Raw genomic sequence first — 16,388 nt, forward strand, 5'->3', positions numbered from 1 at the left:
TGTTAAATACAGAGTTCACAGTGCAGTCATTTTCAATATAGCAACAGAGGAATTGAGGGATTAAGAAAACACAAGATGTTCAAAAATCTCATGGTATCATCCTTTTAATTCAAAACTTACAACTCAAGATTTGGGGATATTTACCAGAAATTTTTAAATGTTGTGGGTGACAATACTTTGACTACACAGGATGTCATCAAAGGCATGGAATAAATCTGTTGCAGAATTATATTTGATCACTAACTTCATTCAGTTCTAACGATCCTAACAGTCYTAGTCAGTTCAACACACGTGTTCCTTGTTATGACTGTTTGCTTTTCAGTCGGTTTCCCACACACCAAGCCAGACGGGAGGCCTTAGGAGGGAGTTACTTACTTCTCCAAGCTGCTATGAGTCACTGCAATGTCTGCTGCGTAGGAGCAATTAAGCTTGAATTTCTTGCTTCCATGTTCTTGCTTCCAAGAACAATGAGGAAAAACATGGCAAGTAGGTGAGAAAAGATCAAAAAGCCAGTAATCCTCTCACTCAATATTTGTGCCCTCTTGTCATAGCTGTCCTATTGCATGGGCATGAAAGAAGTAAATGAAAGACTTAGAACCGTGAGAAAGAATTCTGACTTTCAAATTTTCAGTGTTAAATACTTACAACTTTATACTTGAAATACTAATTTCTCATGATGAACGTAAAAAAAGCTATACTATCTCATAAAAATACATACATATTYCTGTACTACGTTAGAATTACAAAGGATGTGTCCACTAATGTCTCTTGGAAATGAGATCACTGTATAAATACGTCAGCATAGTTATGACAGATATATTTGGTTTAACTCTAAAATAAAGCTGTACTAAATGAATAACTATCTAATAATCTAGCTTATTTTCATTATTTGCATGTATACTCCTATTGCTTTGGTAGATGAATCTCCTAATTACAGAAATTAAACTGTTAGTGTGAAAAATGACTGAAAGTTAAAATAAGGCATTTTAGCACTGCTCTATGTTACAGACAATCATCTGTTCAGGAAAATCAGGGGTAAGAGACTGGACTCACAAAGAACCCTGCCACAGAGAATTTTAAAACTTGATTCTGAAATCAAGAACTTTTCATTTGATCTTAGCTGTTGGGAAAGGGCACTGGTGGGAAACAGAATTTCAGGTGATCRTTTTGAGACCTCTCCAGGTTTAATGATCAACATTAGCTTGCCTTCAATCATATGAAATCACTTTTTAAGAAATCCACCTTTTGGACAAGACTTCCTAAAGTACTGGAGGCTGGGAGGAAAATATGGGCAAGGACGGTCATGAGGGGAAATATCAGTATACATATGCACTTTGCAGGTACCAGCCACTATCACAGAGAAGAGATGGAGTTTAGAAGTAACGTTTTATTGTGACTTTCATAAATATTCAAAAAAATCTAGCAATCAGACCAATCTTGAATACAAGCTCTGATTTTTGAATTATATCTGCACTATTCATACAAACAGTACCATCTTTCACTTGCAGGAGACTATAAATATTCATTCCTGTGCATAGTGCTTTAATATAATCATCCTAATGTTTGAAAAAAACAGATGTAACTGTCCACCATATGGCAACTTATAACTGCTTGCAGCGTCTTTGCCACCATCACTGTTTTCTGGGCATTCATGGATATTAACAGAGAGGTTCATATGTAACTACCATGCCCTTAACAGATACTGCACACGCAGTGTTTGCCTCTCTCCTTTAAAAGTACTACTGTATCTCATCCTAKCTGAATCACCAGCTTTTTTTTTTTTTTTTCATTCAGATCCTTCTCACTACCAGAGACCAGGGGACTAATGGGCTGTGGAATCTGGACTGTATAAAAATTTGACTTAGCAAACTCACCATTAGCAGATGGCACTTCACTCAAAATATCTCAGTARTAAACAGTAACAATTTGCATGGTCTCCTATTCAAATTTTGTTAAGCATGACCTAATTTCTTGACAAGTAGTAGAATTTGGAGCTTTTGTTAATTCAGTTTCTTTTTCTTTCTTTATTTCAGACACGTTTTTGCTACTGATGATTATAGTCAAAAAGGGAGAAAAATACTTATCTGGAGAAAATAAAATACTGCAAGCATGTAGCCTATAATAACAATGTAAGAGTAACAGAAAGAGACTGTAGAAATCCTTGTTAATAGTTGAATACCTGTATTGACACAAATATTGTCTTGCCTATCTAGTAATACCCTCTCACACTTTAGATTGGAAACAGTGTAAAYGAGGTAATTCCATTTAAATTAGAGAAACTTTTTTCTTGTCAAAACTGAAGGAAAAGAAGTTTTCTGAATCTTCCAACCACTTCTATACTTCCAGTATCATGCCCACTTCATAAAAAAGAAAATGAAGGCAGAAAGAGCTGATGAAAGGAGAAGAAAAAAGTATTACCTTGAATGACATAAATGGATAGCCACTACAATTGGAAAGATAACCATACACTGCCAGCATGTACAACTTCTCACAGCAAGGTAGTACAAAAACTTTTTTCAAATCCTACATAATCCTTTATAGGTGGTACTTGCTAAAGTCATCAGGAACATGAAGAACAGATGGCCCACTGCCTTTCATTTCATTTTTGTAGAGAATGCCATGATTTATGAGTGATGTATGAGTAAGAAGGACATCCTGCATTATATTTAAGAATAGAAATTTGAAACAGTTACAGTAGCTTCAATAATCTCTTTTTCCCCTTTAAATATGTTATAGAAGTATTTATCTAAATAACAAAAAAAAACTTCAGAAAAAATATCTGCTTATCTGATAATTAGTTAGTTTGGGGCTTTAGACATACCCTCTCATGTACTCACTGTGAAATAAGATACATGGCTAGCTATACAAGTGATCTGGAAGGATATGAGTATTCCTATGTYTATACCCAAGTTGCAAAATTGGTATTAATTCCTTTCATTCTCAATTTAACAGTGTGACACTGCCTTAAAAAAAAAATAAATAAAAACCAAGCACATGGGACCAGACTGTACAAGAATCGCTGTGCCCCACATTCTAGGACAATGAAAAGGAGTGAAGTTTTCCATTAGTTCTGTATTCTGTTTGTCATTCAAACAGAATCCCTCTACAGAAGGGCAACCCAATATATCAAAACCCACTTCTTTCCTCATGAAATTTATATATGTAAGCATTTAGATTTCAACACAAATTTGACTATTTAGATTTAGAAAACTACATACTTATYGGGTCACAGTAAACAACATATTCCAAAAATAAAATGTCTGTTTTTCCAGATAAGACTATACAGTGACTTATCACTGTGTTTCTATACTAATCAATATAAAAAAATTCCAGAAACTGATTTCTGTAAATGTTCATCTCTCTGTTTTACCTGCTTCTGTGTACTTTAATCCTACTTTTCCTTCTTCATGCTGTGCTTTTGGTGGTGGCCACACAGTCTGCAGTCTCCCTGGAGTCTTGTCATCTTGCTCTGAGGGACTCAGGTCAGGCTGTTGAAATTACACAAGAAAAAATTAGAGTGCAATATCAAACCATTCTAAAATAGCAACTGCCATGCTTAACTCAACAGGTACATTCTAGAATTGTCGTCTCTCATTCCACTGATTCAAATAACATTCAGTTAGTTAGGAGGGATACAGAGAAATTAGTGTAGAAAAATAATTTTGAGAAGGAAAATATCATAATGCATATCACATGCAATGTTTTGTTGGAAGTGTTCAAAGTGTTCACATCAGTGTGGAAAGCTGCCTATCCTTTTGTGAACTAAAGAGGCCAGAACACCAGGATTTTTTCATGCATCTTTTTTTCAGAGTGAGAAGAGCTACCTGTGCTCCTCTTCCAGGTAAACATTACTGGGATTCACCTAAGATGTCATTTGACAATACAATTCTTAGAAGCAGAGCTGGGTCAAGAAATTCCTGTCCCTCCCCGCAGAAGCGTGCTCAGGCCACAYACCACACTGACAAAGTGCTGATGCAACTCCTAATGGGACTGCGCTATCAACTGGCATGGGGGAGTAAGCCTTAAAAYGGCAAAAACACTAAATAAGCATTCCTTTAGTGTTTTTTTTTTTGGTTATTGTTTGTTTTTTTAACATCTAGAACACTTCCATAATCTGATTTACAACAGGTCACTACCAGCAACTGCATGGATGCAACTGAAGCACCAGAAAAACRCTGCTATGAAAGTGTTCATAAGTGGACCGTAGGCGCAAGCAAAAAAGGAAGGCAAGTTCTTTTTACGTTGGCTTTGCCCCCATAAAACGTAGATTTGAATTAGACCCCCGTGCAACAGTATGATGTATATTTAAAACATTTAAAAGCAGACATCTAAAAAAGCCACTCATACTGACTCCTGTGCTTCCTCCTTCAGCCTGTGTGATGAATCTGACCAACTTCCCAGCTTGGTTCTCCGCGAGCTACACAAACACTTGCGCCAGCAGAGCACAGGGAATGGCAGAAGCATGAATAAGCAACCCAGGAATGGGAATGGCAAGACCAACTCTAATTGTTGCACATGCCGCAGCCAGTCAGTACCTATTTTCTCCTTCCCATAGGTAGTTTACTTAAATTGGTATCATCAGTCTACTCAGGTTATCAGTCAAGATTATAGAACACTTTTTAATTCATATTTTTTWAAAAAATTGAAACAGAATACATACAAATTAACACAGCAAACTAACTTACGTAGCTTCAGGTTTAGGGTCTGATTCTGTATCATTTAATCATTCAGGTAATTCCTCCTTTAGTCAACAAGAACAATCTTATGAATTAATTATATCTGCCAAAGACCTAACTGTAYGAATTTGGGATTAGGGGAGCTGAAAGGGTAATTGCACTAAAATTTCATTTCCTGCTGTGGTTTTATAAAAATCTTAGCATAGATTTTTTTTTCTTTTCTCGGAAGTATACATATCCAAACCACCATATGCATAAGACTATTAACCTTGCAAATGCTTATATTAAGCTAAAATGTGAGTTGTCTAACTGAAATCGCTGAATTATACTGGGATAAGATTAAACGCTTATCAATACTTGTAAAGCCAGATACACGTATACAAACGGGGAAAATACACTTTCTTGGATAAATTATACTGAAAATCATTCCTTACTTGTTGTATCAGCTTTTAACGAATGAAATATCACTTTTAAAAGTAAAAAAAAAAAAAAAAAATTGAAAAAGAGCAGTGAGACAGAATGCTAAATAATTTTACAGTAAATATTTGCAGCACAAAACTAATTTTAAGCCATACTTAACATATGGACAACTGTTTTGTAGCAATATTTTAAGATCTGATACTTATTTTCAAAATCTTTTAATTCAAAAGCTCTGATTACCACTCATTCTCACTGAATTCAGCTAGATCTGCTGATCAACAATTTTGAAAAACTAGCCCCCAAAATGCTTAAGTCTAGAATCCAAAATTGGAGATTGACAAAAATAAAGGACAATACTGACATTTTGATTGTAAGTTCTCATCATTATTTTTAAACAAGAAAAAAAAATCATATTCATCTACTTCCAGGTACTAGGAAGAAAAAGTAATTCAACCTACAGACTTGTCTGATGGTCCGTCCCCAGGTTTTGATTTTGACCTTTCAAATACAGCTTTCAAGGACTCTTTTTCACTTCTCATTTTGCGTTTTATGGCTTCCAGCTCTGAAGTATCTGCAGTTGTTTCTTTTTTAGGAGGCCGWGTGAATAAAGCTTTAAAGACATCCAGTGCAGATTCAGCAGGGCTTGATTTTATTTCCTCAGAAGGAAAACGTGGTTCTGTTTTGCCAGAGGTTTTGTTCTCTTGGGCTTCATCACTGTCCTCAGCCTCACCAGAACCCTCACCCAAATCATTCTTGGAGACATCTATGTTTAACAGCTGAGAGAGTTGTTCCAGGAAAGTAGGACTTGTTTTAAGTTCAGCTGATTTTTTTTTAGTGGTCAAACCTGATGTAATACTGGATTTTTTAACAGGCTGTCGCAATTTAAGCAGAGCTAAGTCATCTTCCCTTGGTTTAATTTCTGTAACTGTCTCCCCATCCTCTGTAGTTAGTCCTTTTTTCCTCACACGTAGTACACTGAAGAAAGCGGGCAGCTGAAAAGTCTTTTCAACCAGTGCTGTTTTTTGGAGAGACGTATTATCAGCTGAGGGTCTTTGTTCTTCATCTGGAGGTTCTTGAGGGCTTTCCCCTACAGCAAGCAGGTGACTTAAGTGCTCATCCATTAACATCTTGTCTTTTCCTTCGGAGTCATGATCCAGAATACCACCCAGCCCTGCTGGAAGCTGCTTAGCAAGCGGTGGGTGTAACTCCATTTCATCTCTGCTCACAGTGTCATCACTATCTTTGTACTCTTCTGATTCTGACACTTCCTTATTTTGATTGTTATTGTCCAAAGCCTCAGCAGACAAAGCAGCATTATTTAGCACAGATTTGATAGTTTGGTTTTCATCGGTGTCTAGGTCCTTACTCTCGCTGTCCGACTCTGTATCACTTGTTGTATGAACCAAAGTACCTTGTACAAGAATAGCATCCTTGTCATCATTGTCAGATTCGGACAAAGAAGTCTGTACAAACCTTAAATGGTGACAAAGTAACTCATTCTGCTCAGCCAAGTCCAGTTCCAGGTCAGCCTGGCTGCGAGGCATGGGGTCAGCTTGCCCACTGGTACTAGTCACTCTGTGCCGATTTTCTGAGTCGTCAACACTATCATTATCATTCCTCGCATGCTGGTTGTCAGCATGAGTGTTTATATCGGTGTGCAAAGGTTGAAATGCTTTAAGCACTGTTTCTTCTTTGGAAGTTTTTGATTCCAATTTAGTTGTAAATCCAAGAAGTGTTTTCACAGAAAATGTAGTGAAAAAATCAGGTTCGCTTTCTGCTGTGTTCTCCTGTTGTGGAAGCTCACCACAATCAGGTGCTGCATTTTCTTCTTCCATGTCGAGTGAAATATTGAATAGTTTTACTGCTGTTAGTGCTACTACCTGCTACACAAACGTTTATTATATGCATTCAGTCTATTAATTTACTACAGGAAAAGCAACAAGCAAGTTATCTACCCTGTGAAGGAAGCCGGTCTCCCCCAGATCACAGTACCCCTCCTTCCGGTTTTCAGTGCTGCRGTTACTAACCAGAAGTGTCTATCCAATCTCAAAACTCTACTTCAAGAGAAACAAAAAGACGCACCGTACACAAGTTCTCAGCAGCTTCGTACTTGTTCCTTTGCACAAAAGGCTTTTTGTCACAGCAAATATGCCAGCACACTAATCTCAGCTGAAAATTCAACCAATGATTGCTGTTCCAACTCCTGCAATTCTACTGGCTACACACGACTTCCTACTTGCTAAAAAGTGCAGAGCAACTATATAAACAAGTCTCCCGAAGAGAACAGTAGGCATTTATAGTTCGCTACTTCCTTATGCCAGTATACGAGTTCTGAACATTTGTCAGCAGAAAATTCCTGAAGGATTCGTTCATGTAATCTTTCCACTTTCATAAAGATCTTCTTTTGTAAATCCATCGTCAGAAAAAAAATGCAAAATGAAAATCCAAATAAAGTGCTATTTCTGAAGCTTCCCCTGAAATTACACAGAGCTCCTGCAGTGTTCTCAATCCTCAGCTGGCCAAAGTAAACTAGACTGAATGCCCTTGAAGCTGAATAAAGAAAAACAAAATGAGGCTCTCTTCCGATTTGCTGCAGGTTTCATCTGGAATGCAGATTTCAGCCTCCAGGGCCACGCACAAAAACCAACAGGACTGGTTTCATATTACTACTGTCCTTACTCTACACAGCTATTTCTGTGAACTATAAACAGGTACTTATCAAAGGCTTTCACCACACCCAGCGCCTAGAAGCTGTTTGGTGGGCAGGGTAAGCAGCCAAAGCCCAGAAATAAGAAGTTAACTGTGTAGAGATCAGGCAGATTGTTCATTCATCTGCATGTAACTCAAGCTTGCAGTATTTCAAAATGAAACAATCTCTACTGGCGTATTTTTTTGATAACTTTCACCTGTATACTACCTAGATAATGCTATATGTGCAAAACTGCTTTTAATAAGTATCATTGAAATTACTTGAAGGAAATCTTCAAATCTCTATATCTCAACATGAACAGAAACTGCTGGAGATTATATATATATATATGTACATATTTTTTTTTTTCTTAACACACATATAAAGACAGTGCAAAATACTCTTAGGCATATTTGATATCCAGGCAGTCATTAACATTTAGTTCAGGTTCCAGGCAAAAGTCTTCACTTTTGTTCCTTTTTTTATTCATGGAACTGTAAAGATTGCAAATCTGAAAGAACTTGGAATCTTCTTATTCCTTTGCCATTAAGAATTTTCTTTAGGCAGATTTCCACATTAGCGGGTTAGAAATTCAAATATATTAATTCTGTGTTTTGCACCCAAGTTAGAGGCTCACTCAGCAGCTAGCCATTTAGCTGTGAAGAGTAATCATAAGCAATGTGCTGTAAGCTCACCTGGACTGGAAAATCAGCTGCAGATCACACCACTGTGTCAAATCACAGGAAAAAAATATATACATATACTGAAAAGCTGAATACCATGGACAATGAGCAACAAGAAAGTGTCCCAACATATTTAACTTTTGTTTAACTGCTTAAAAATGTAGACAGTATGAAAATAGAGAAAATCACGTGTTTCTCTTTTAAATATACTGTAGAAAATTATACAGTCTATAGCAAAAGTCATTGGTATCTCCTGTAAGAAAAAAAGTTTCCCTAAAATCAGAAGGGCTTAGCTAAAACTTACACACACTTCTTCAATTATATAGTTGCATGCATACCTATGGACAAAGGCTTCTGGAATTGTTCACATCTTTATTTGTGATTTCAACATAAAAAATACATATATATTAGCCTACTATACATCTTTTCCAGTAGTAAGCTCTGAACTTGCCTCTCTACTGTGCTTAATGAGGTACAAATGAGGGAAAGGGATGGGCAGGGACCTGGTCATGGCTCCCCTGGTTCTCTAGCTTAATATAGATTAATATCACAACAGGAAGATCCACATAAGGGAAGACTTAGACACACAGTCAACCTACTTGTATAATCCAGGAGTAATAAGACAAATGGGAAGGAAGCTGCCTCATCTCTGGTGAAGGTTTCCTGTAAGACAGGATTTCTCCAGTGCAAGTCTACAGCAATTCTAAATTTCAATTTATGACAAAATAACTGGGGCAAATTGACCTTACTGAACAAGTTTTCTACTCATTACATTTAAATTAACATCTATTTTTCTGTTCAACCACAGGATAAAGGTATTTTTGAATCCATTATTTTATGCTTTGTTTTGCCTACAGCAACAGTTACTATTCTGTTGGTATCTTCTATAGTTATATCTTGCATCATTATTTATTTGAGGTATGGTCAACTCATGATGGATAAACTATAAAAATTATATCTTTCAAAAATAACTTGGTTACCACTAATAAAAAATATGGCTATATGAACAATTTGATATGATACCTTTTATACCAAAAGATGCTTATACTTATTCAGATTATGCCAAAATAGTCTGTTTATATTAATGACAACCCACAGGATAAAACTTTTATGTAATAATCTAGTGCCACCGAGATGTAACAGTCTTATAAATACTGCATGTTTCCTGGTTACTGAAGATAGCTGCTATCTAACTATTCTAGATTTTAATGGTACACATGAAAAGTTCAGTTTTAAAGTCGGCAAGTAAGAAAGCCATACTTTAAACAACTTCCCAACAAATTTACAAGACAGTGATCAAATTAGTAGTGAAAAGGATGGTGCTTTGGGGCAGGCTCAGGCCAAAGGTATGCAATTTATTCAGAAGCTAGAAAATGCAGAGTTGAGCAATGAACAATGAAAACTCCAAAAGGAGAAATACCTTATAAAGTCAGAGGCAAGTCTACAGATAATGATACTTCTTTAGTTGTTCCTCTTCTCTTGATAATGAATTTCAGGAAATGAAAAGAAACCTTCAAACTTTTTGAGCCTTAGGATGATGAAAGGAATTCATCTTTGTATCTACGCTGCAAAAATTACGAAGGACTGGAAGCCTGACTCTGTCTCAAAAATACCACACAGCCTGTAATCCCCCAGTCTCAAATAAAGATTCTGCAGCCACTTGTTTCTCAGAGTCTGACAATCGCTCCACTTCTCTGAAGGGACTGGATAACTGAGGCAGAAATACACATTGGTACCTGTCCAATAGCGTGCTTCCGAGTAAAATATATATATAAATATCTGACCTTATTATTTTTGCAAGGAAAAAAAATAAAATAAGATCATCACTTTGTGATATGGAAATGGGATCGACCCAGTTTGTTGACATAAGTGTTTTAACACTGGGTGGATCTATCTGATAAGGAAGTTCTCACTGAACATGCTTCTGATCCTGCATCTGAAGGATGAAACACCTTCAAATTCTCTAGAAAAAAACAGCTACAATAATGTTAACAAATGTATTCATTTAATAAAACTGAAAACTCTCTGGTTCCTCACAAAAGCCCCTAAAACCTTTTACAGCAACTTGCAGGGCAGTCAAACACTAATTATAGAAAGGACAATCATTCCTCAGAGTTAAAGGCACATTTAATAATCCACACCCTGTATGACCTACATTTCACCACAGACAGAAGTCACACCTACAGCTCACGCCAGGGTTGGAAAGGTTCAGACCTTCCTGACCGGTATCTGCTCAGGCTGCCTTATCAGAGCGCTCCAACAGCAAACCACAGAAACACGAGCTAACTATGAACACGTGCCGCAGAACAGTCAAACGGCTAACCTACATCAAAAATAAACATTTTAATGTATTTTTCAACATAAGACGTTTGAAACAAAACAACTTTGCATAATTTCTTTAAAATAATCATAAGCTCAAAATACGCGCTAACTGTTTGAGTCTTAATGAGAGAGGGGCAAAGCAGCAGGCTCAGAGTGTGGCTCGGGCAGGTTACATCGCTCCGAAGCTCAGCTGACACGGTCCTGCCYGCTGCACTGCCCCCAGCCAAACACTTAGACCTCCTCCCTTGCTCTGCTAGCAGTGCCTGTGTGCCTGTACTAGGAGCTGGTTGAAGGAGTTCATCTAGCTGCAATTAACCGTGTAAAAAGAAGTGATTTGATTTCCTGTGTGATCAGAGGAGCATTAAGTGCAAGACAGGATGAGAATGCCGAAACAGGCAGGAGCAGCAGCGACCTGAAGTTACGCTGCCATGGAGCCTATGGAGACAGGAGAGAAACATTCAACAGTATTTACCTCCATATTCCACCTTTGATGGTACCAGACAGCTCTGCTGACATCACTACTACTTGGCCCTTGCATTTCACGCTGTACAGTTAAATCCCCATCAAGTCTATGATTTCTCATTCAGAATAACGAGACTCACTCCCACCTTAAATCATCTGTAACAACAGCCCCACTTTCTGTGTTTAACACTGAAAAAAAAACACTTGCATGCGCCTTCACATTTGGAAATTCCTGTAAACACCCACAACGTTAATTTAGTAACCTTCTTCAAAAAAGTCTCCTCAAATTTGTTGTCTGCTGTAATGCCAATGAAAAGCTTTGTATTAGTCAGGCCATTGCTGCTCAAGACAACTGCTACTGTGCTGACTGATATGATCTCAACCGTCTTTTACTCTCCCTTGTATCTCTACATCTGTTTATCTTACTTTATATTTAGTATTTTAACTCCTTAAATTATCTAAAATAGGAAAGGCAGCGGCGATTCTTCTAGTTGTTTTGTTAACTCACTATATACCATCATGTGAGCAATYTTCCGTGAAGTTTTGCCATCTCCAATATAATCAGCTTAAATGTAAGTAACTAGGGTTATACTTTCCACTAGTCACATAGATATGATGGTTCTTATAAAAATTCAGCATTAAATGATGTTAAACAGAATGAGCAGACATCAGACACAAGTGGTGTGAGTAGCTCTGTAAATGTTTCTTCACTTACACGCTGTGGGTCACATCCCAAGTGCCCCATTTTATAGAAGTAGAGACTTTGGTTCTGAATCTCTTAGGAACAGCTGAATAAATATTTTTCTTCATTAACTGCAAGAGACTGACATCATTCTGTCTTTCATAACATGGCTAATTGGATTTCCAGAAAGAAAAAACACCTGGTTAATAACWGAGGAATACAAATGGGAAAAAATGTTTACTAATCTTAGACATCTCTTATCTTATTCAAGTTACTGTAGGTAATGGGTTTTAATTTGGTTTCCTGCCGTACACAAGGACTTTGTAAATGAGGAGAATGTATCCTCATGGATTCTGGATTCTTCCTGTCGTAGCAGTTATCACTACTACTGCCCATAGCAGTGATAACAACGATGTCACACTTCTTTTCAGTCCAGTTATTTTTTCATCTCAAAATCTTATAGTAAGGATAAACCTGTACCTTCWTAGTATTACAGCAACATTCTAATGAATTATTTTAGGAAATAAGAAAAAGGAGGTTAGGACAAGAGAMCAAATTTATAACAAGCTCAAGAGTAAAGCAACAGTAAGTTCAAGCATCATTGAAAGCATTTAAAATGTACTTCTAAGCCAATTCTGGAATTTCTACCGATAGATGTCACTGTTACACAAATTTATGCCAATGATTCTTGTTTGCACAAACTGTTTTTAAAGCATTCTTTCAAATTTTCCATCCTGCTCATTTTTTTTTTTTTTTTTTTTCCTCTTCCAATATATTCCTTTCTCTCCTTCCTCAAATTTGAAAACTACTGCCATAATGTATCAACAACTGATTGCTTATCCCTGAGCACATTAATACTGCCAGCTAGTCCAGGCTGGGCCATGCTGAGGAAGTCTCTCTCTTGTATTGTGATTAATCCAGGTTGGTATTAGAAGCTTCAGTGTCTCAAATCCCAGGAAGTTTAGCAGCTTTTCTGTCAAACTCATGGCCAGTTTGACTCTGAGCCCAGATCCAGCTGCTACAAAACACTGAGAAACAACAGCATGGTTCTTAGCAGCCCTGGTCTCTGCACGCACGCAWGCRCRCACACACTGCTGGCTGACTGGCATCCTCCTGGTATCAYACTACTCTACCCTTATCCTTGCCATCCCCTACTTACTAGCACCTCCATTCCATTTCCAGAAAAAAACAGCAGCCCTAGTTTAAACAGAGCATCTACCRTACTTTAACTGATGACACCACATATTTTGAGCCATTTACATAGTTTAAAGTTCTTTTGTATGTATTGCTCTCGGGCTTAGTCACATGTAAGCATATGGACTCATAAAACATCTGGAAATCRTATCAAAAATTTATAGTTCATCAGATAATCTGGAGTATGGTTTTAGACATACTAGAAACATAAATGTACATAATACRTGCTTGTTGAAATCCAATACAACATAAATAGAATCCTACTCACATTCAGTTCCAGACTCAAATGCAATATATTTCTGTTGATCTTCTCCTTCTCACTTGAATCAGCAAGGGGGTTTGACTGCCCCAATCTGCAATCCAAAACCCAGGTATCTTCATCTCTGTTTGCCACATCCAAATTAGTCAGTTGTTCATCCTTCAAAGCAGTCTCTGCTGGAATACCTAAATAAAATAAAATAAATAAAGTAATTGTCTGCATCTGCAGATAATCTCTGCACAGAGAATGCTGTATATTTTTTTGAAATTCTGGTGCACAGTACCAATACATATGCTTTTTAGTTCAAAACTAAACAACATAATGTGGTAAACKTTCTGGTTTCAGTCAAGAATATATATTTGTACTTAAAATTCCTGGGAGGGATCTAGGAAAAAAGTGGTCTGCTTGTCTTTCCCCCATACACAAACACTGTATGGAAGGTGCTTGAGTTTTTACTTCCTCGGTCAAGGTACTCTTGCTTGCCCTCCTGAATGAGTTTGTTACATACATATATCAGAGATGATTGTGAAGTATAAAATTAAGCTAAGGAAGTTCAACTGACTGTGATTAGACAACCTTTTTGACAATGGCTAAATGCAGCTCTTGTGGGTATTATACTAGTCTTGTGGGTATCTACATTAGTCCCTTACAATGAAAGCATGAAAAGCAGAGCCTTTCAATCAGAAATAGTACTTACTTTACCATATTCCAGTAACCTTAAAACAAAATCTCAGCTAAGTTTTACAATAGTTTAGTTACAAATACACAGRTGTGAATTTACTGTGGAGGTAAGCAAGCTAAAACTGACAGCCAACAATACACACTTCTATGTCATATGCTACAGTTAACTGCACTTTCCCTCCCATTCACATTGCAGTTTTATTGGGCCTCCAATAAATGTTTGTGAGGTAGTGGGAAAGCTACCAAACCTCAGGATTAAAAAAAAAATCATAAATTTTGTATAGAAATTGCTATTGGACTTAGTTTGATATACTCAAAAACAAATGTAAGAATTCTGATTGCATAGATATGGAATGTGAAGAATTATAGTTTATTACAATACTCTTAAGAAACATTCTCTAATATCCAAGATGAGTATGTGTACCCCAAATTTGTTTATTCAAATGTTTTATATAGTAGACCCTTCAAATCTCATTCCACCTACAAAGTTTCCATAGACCAGTCATTCACAGAATCACAGAAGAGCTGAGGTTGGAAAGGATCTCTGGAGATCATCTAATCCAAACCCCCTGCTCAAGCAGGGTCACCTAAAGCACATTGCCTGGGACCCTGTCCAGATGGCTTTTCAATGGATATATTTATCCAAGAAAAGAGACTACACAACCTCCCTGGGCAACCTATTCCAGTGCTCTGTCACTCTCTCAGTAAAGTTTTTCCTCATATTCAGATAGAACTTCCTGTGTTTCTATTTGTGCCCATTGTCTCTGGGCACCACTCAAAAGGGTTTGGTCCCATCCTCTCTGCACTCTCCCTTCAAATACTTATATGCCTTGGTAAGATCCCCCTTCAGCCTTCTCTCCAGGCTGAACAGTCCCAGCTCTCTCAGCCTTTCCTCGTAAGAGAGATGCTCCAGTCCAGTACTAATCATCTTAGTTGCCCCTCGCTGGACTCTTTCCGGTAGTTTCATGTCTCKCTTGTACTGGGGAGCCCAGTACAGTACTCCAGATGTAGCTTCACCAGTGCTAAGTAGCAGGGAAATATCACCTYCCTCAAYCTGCTGTAACACTCGTCCTAATGCATCCCAGGATACCAYTGACCACCTTTGGGCTCATGGTCAGCTTGTTGTTCACCAGGACCCCAGGCCTTTCTCCACAGAACTGCTTTCCAGCTGCTTTCCAGGCCCAGCCTGTACTGGTGCCTTGCGTTATTCCTCCTTCGGTGCAGGACTCTGCTTTTCCMTTTATTGAGCTTCAGGCGGTTCCTCTCTGCCCATCTCCGCAGCCTGTCAAGGTCCCTCTGAAAGGCAGCAGCACAGCCCTCTTGTCTATCAGCCGCTCCTCACAGTTTTGTATCATCAGCATCAGTATATTTATCCTTGCTAGCTTTGAGAAAGCACTGATGGCTTAATCATTACCTTTCCATTTTTGTTAAAGTAGAAACACTGTTTGCAAGAGGGGAAGGGTGGCTGAGTTTCCCACAAGGTTACCTGGATGATGGAATACACTTACAGCTGAGCCAGTCTAAAAAATGCAGGTCCCATTCTGTATTTTCTCCCTGCTCCTCCCTCCCTGTTTCATCCTTCGGATGGGTGTTCCCACTCAGCAGACCCTTTGCTGACCTAGCTTGCCTTGCTAACATGGAACTTTTTGCCAAGGTAATTATCTATTTGGATAGTGAGCTGAATTAGCTTAATACAGAGTCAGATGAGAGCCAGAGCTGGTGAGGTGCAGAGGATGCAGAGAGCTTGCGATCAGAGGTAAATAGTTCCATTCATTTAGACAAAAAGCAGTCTAAAACTGCAAAGGCATAGAAAGATGAAYCTTGGTTAATCTAAAACTCAGAAAATCCACTCTGTAATAACCAAACAAGGCTAAAGCTATGAGGTCTATTTTGATAATAGTAGTGCTTCATACAGGAAAGGAAACCAATAACCAGTGATTTGGTTCCATTACTCACTGCGTTGAATGGTAAAAAGATTCACTTCCTTACACTAGCTTTCAACTGAATATCAGATGCCAGCTGAATTTTGACCTCATCTTTATTCTTACATTCAGTTAGCTATGACCACTCTACTTTACATAATGATAATTTGTATGGAAAATAAAAGGAAAGTTTAATGTGACTGGACAGCAAAAAAAAAAAAAAGAAAAAAAACTTCGGTATCTACACATAATTTTTAAGGTAATTAGACACTACCTGCACTATGCTAGCGAACTTATCATGCCAGCTTTTAAAGTTTCACCTGATTTCCATCAAATATCATTATTACAGTTTTTGTCTATATCTACTGACTTTACACAGCAAAAATTTGAGATCTTGT

At 37.6% G+C, this 16,388-nt stretch overlaps 1 protein-coding gene across 1 annotated transcript in view; it reads right to left on the minus strand.

Moving 5' to 3' along the window:
• The window catches only part of FMN1 (formin 1), a 142,976-nt gene extending 135,343 nt beyond the window's left edge, over positions 1-7,633 (minus strand). Inside the window, exons 1-2 of the mRNA XM_085306681.1 lie at positions 5,555-7,633; positions 3,371-3,488 (exon numbers count right to left, since the gene is read on the minus strand). Of these exons, the coding sequence (XP_085162807.1) occupies positions 3,371-3,488; positions 5,555-6,931 (1,495 nt within the window). The 5' untranslated portion in view covers positions 6,932-7,633. The remainder of the gene's footprint in view (positions 1-3,370; positions 3,489-5,554) is intronic.
• Between the last annotated feature and the right edge of the window lie 8,755 nt (positions 7,634-16,388).

This window comes from Rhea americana, unplaced genomic scaffold (genome assembly GCF_003343005.1).
Source record: "Rhea americana isolate MKP2758 unplaced genomic scaffold, rheAme1 scaffold_245, whole genome shotgun sequence".
Classification (NCBI taxonomy): domain Eukaryota; kingdom Metazoa; phylum Chordata; class Aves; order Rheiformes; family Rheidae; genus Rhea; species Rhea americana.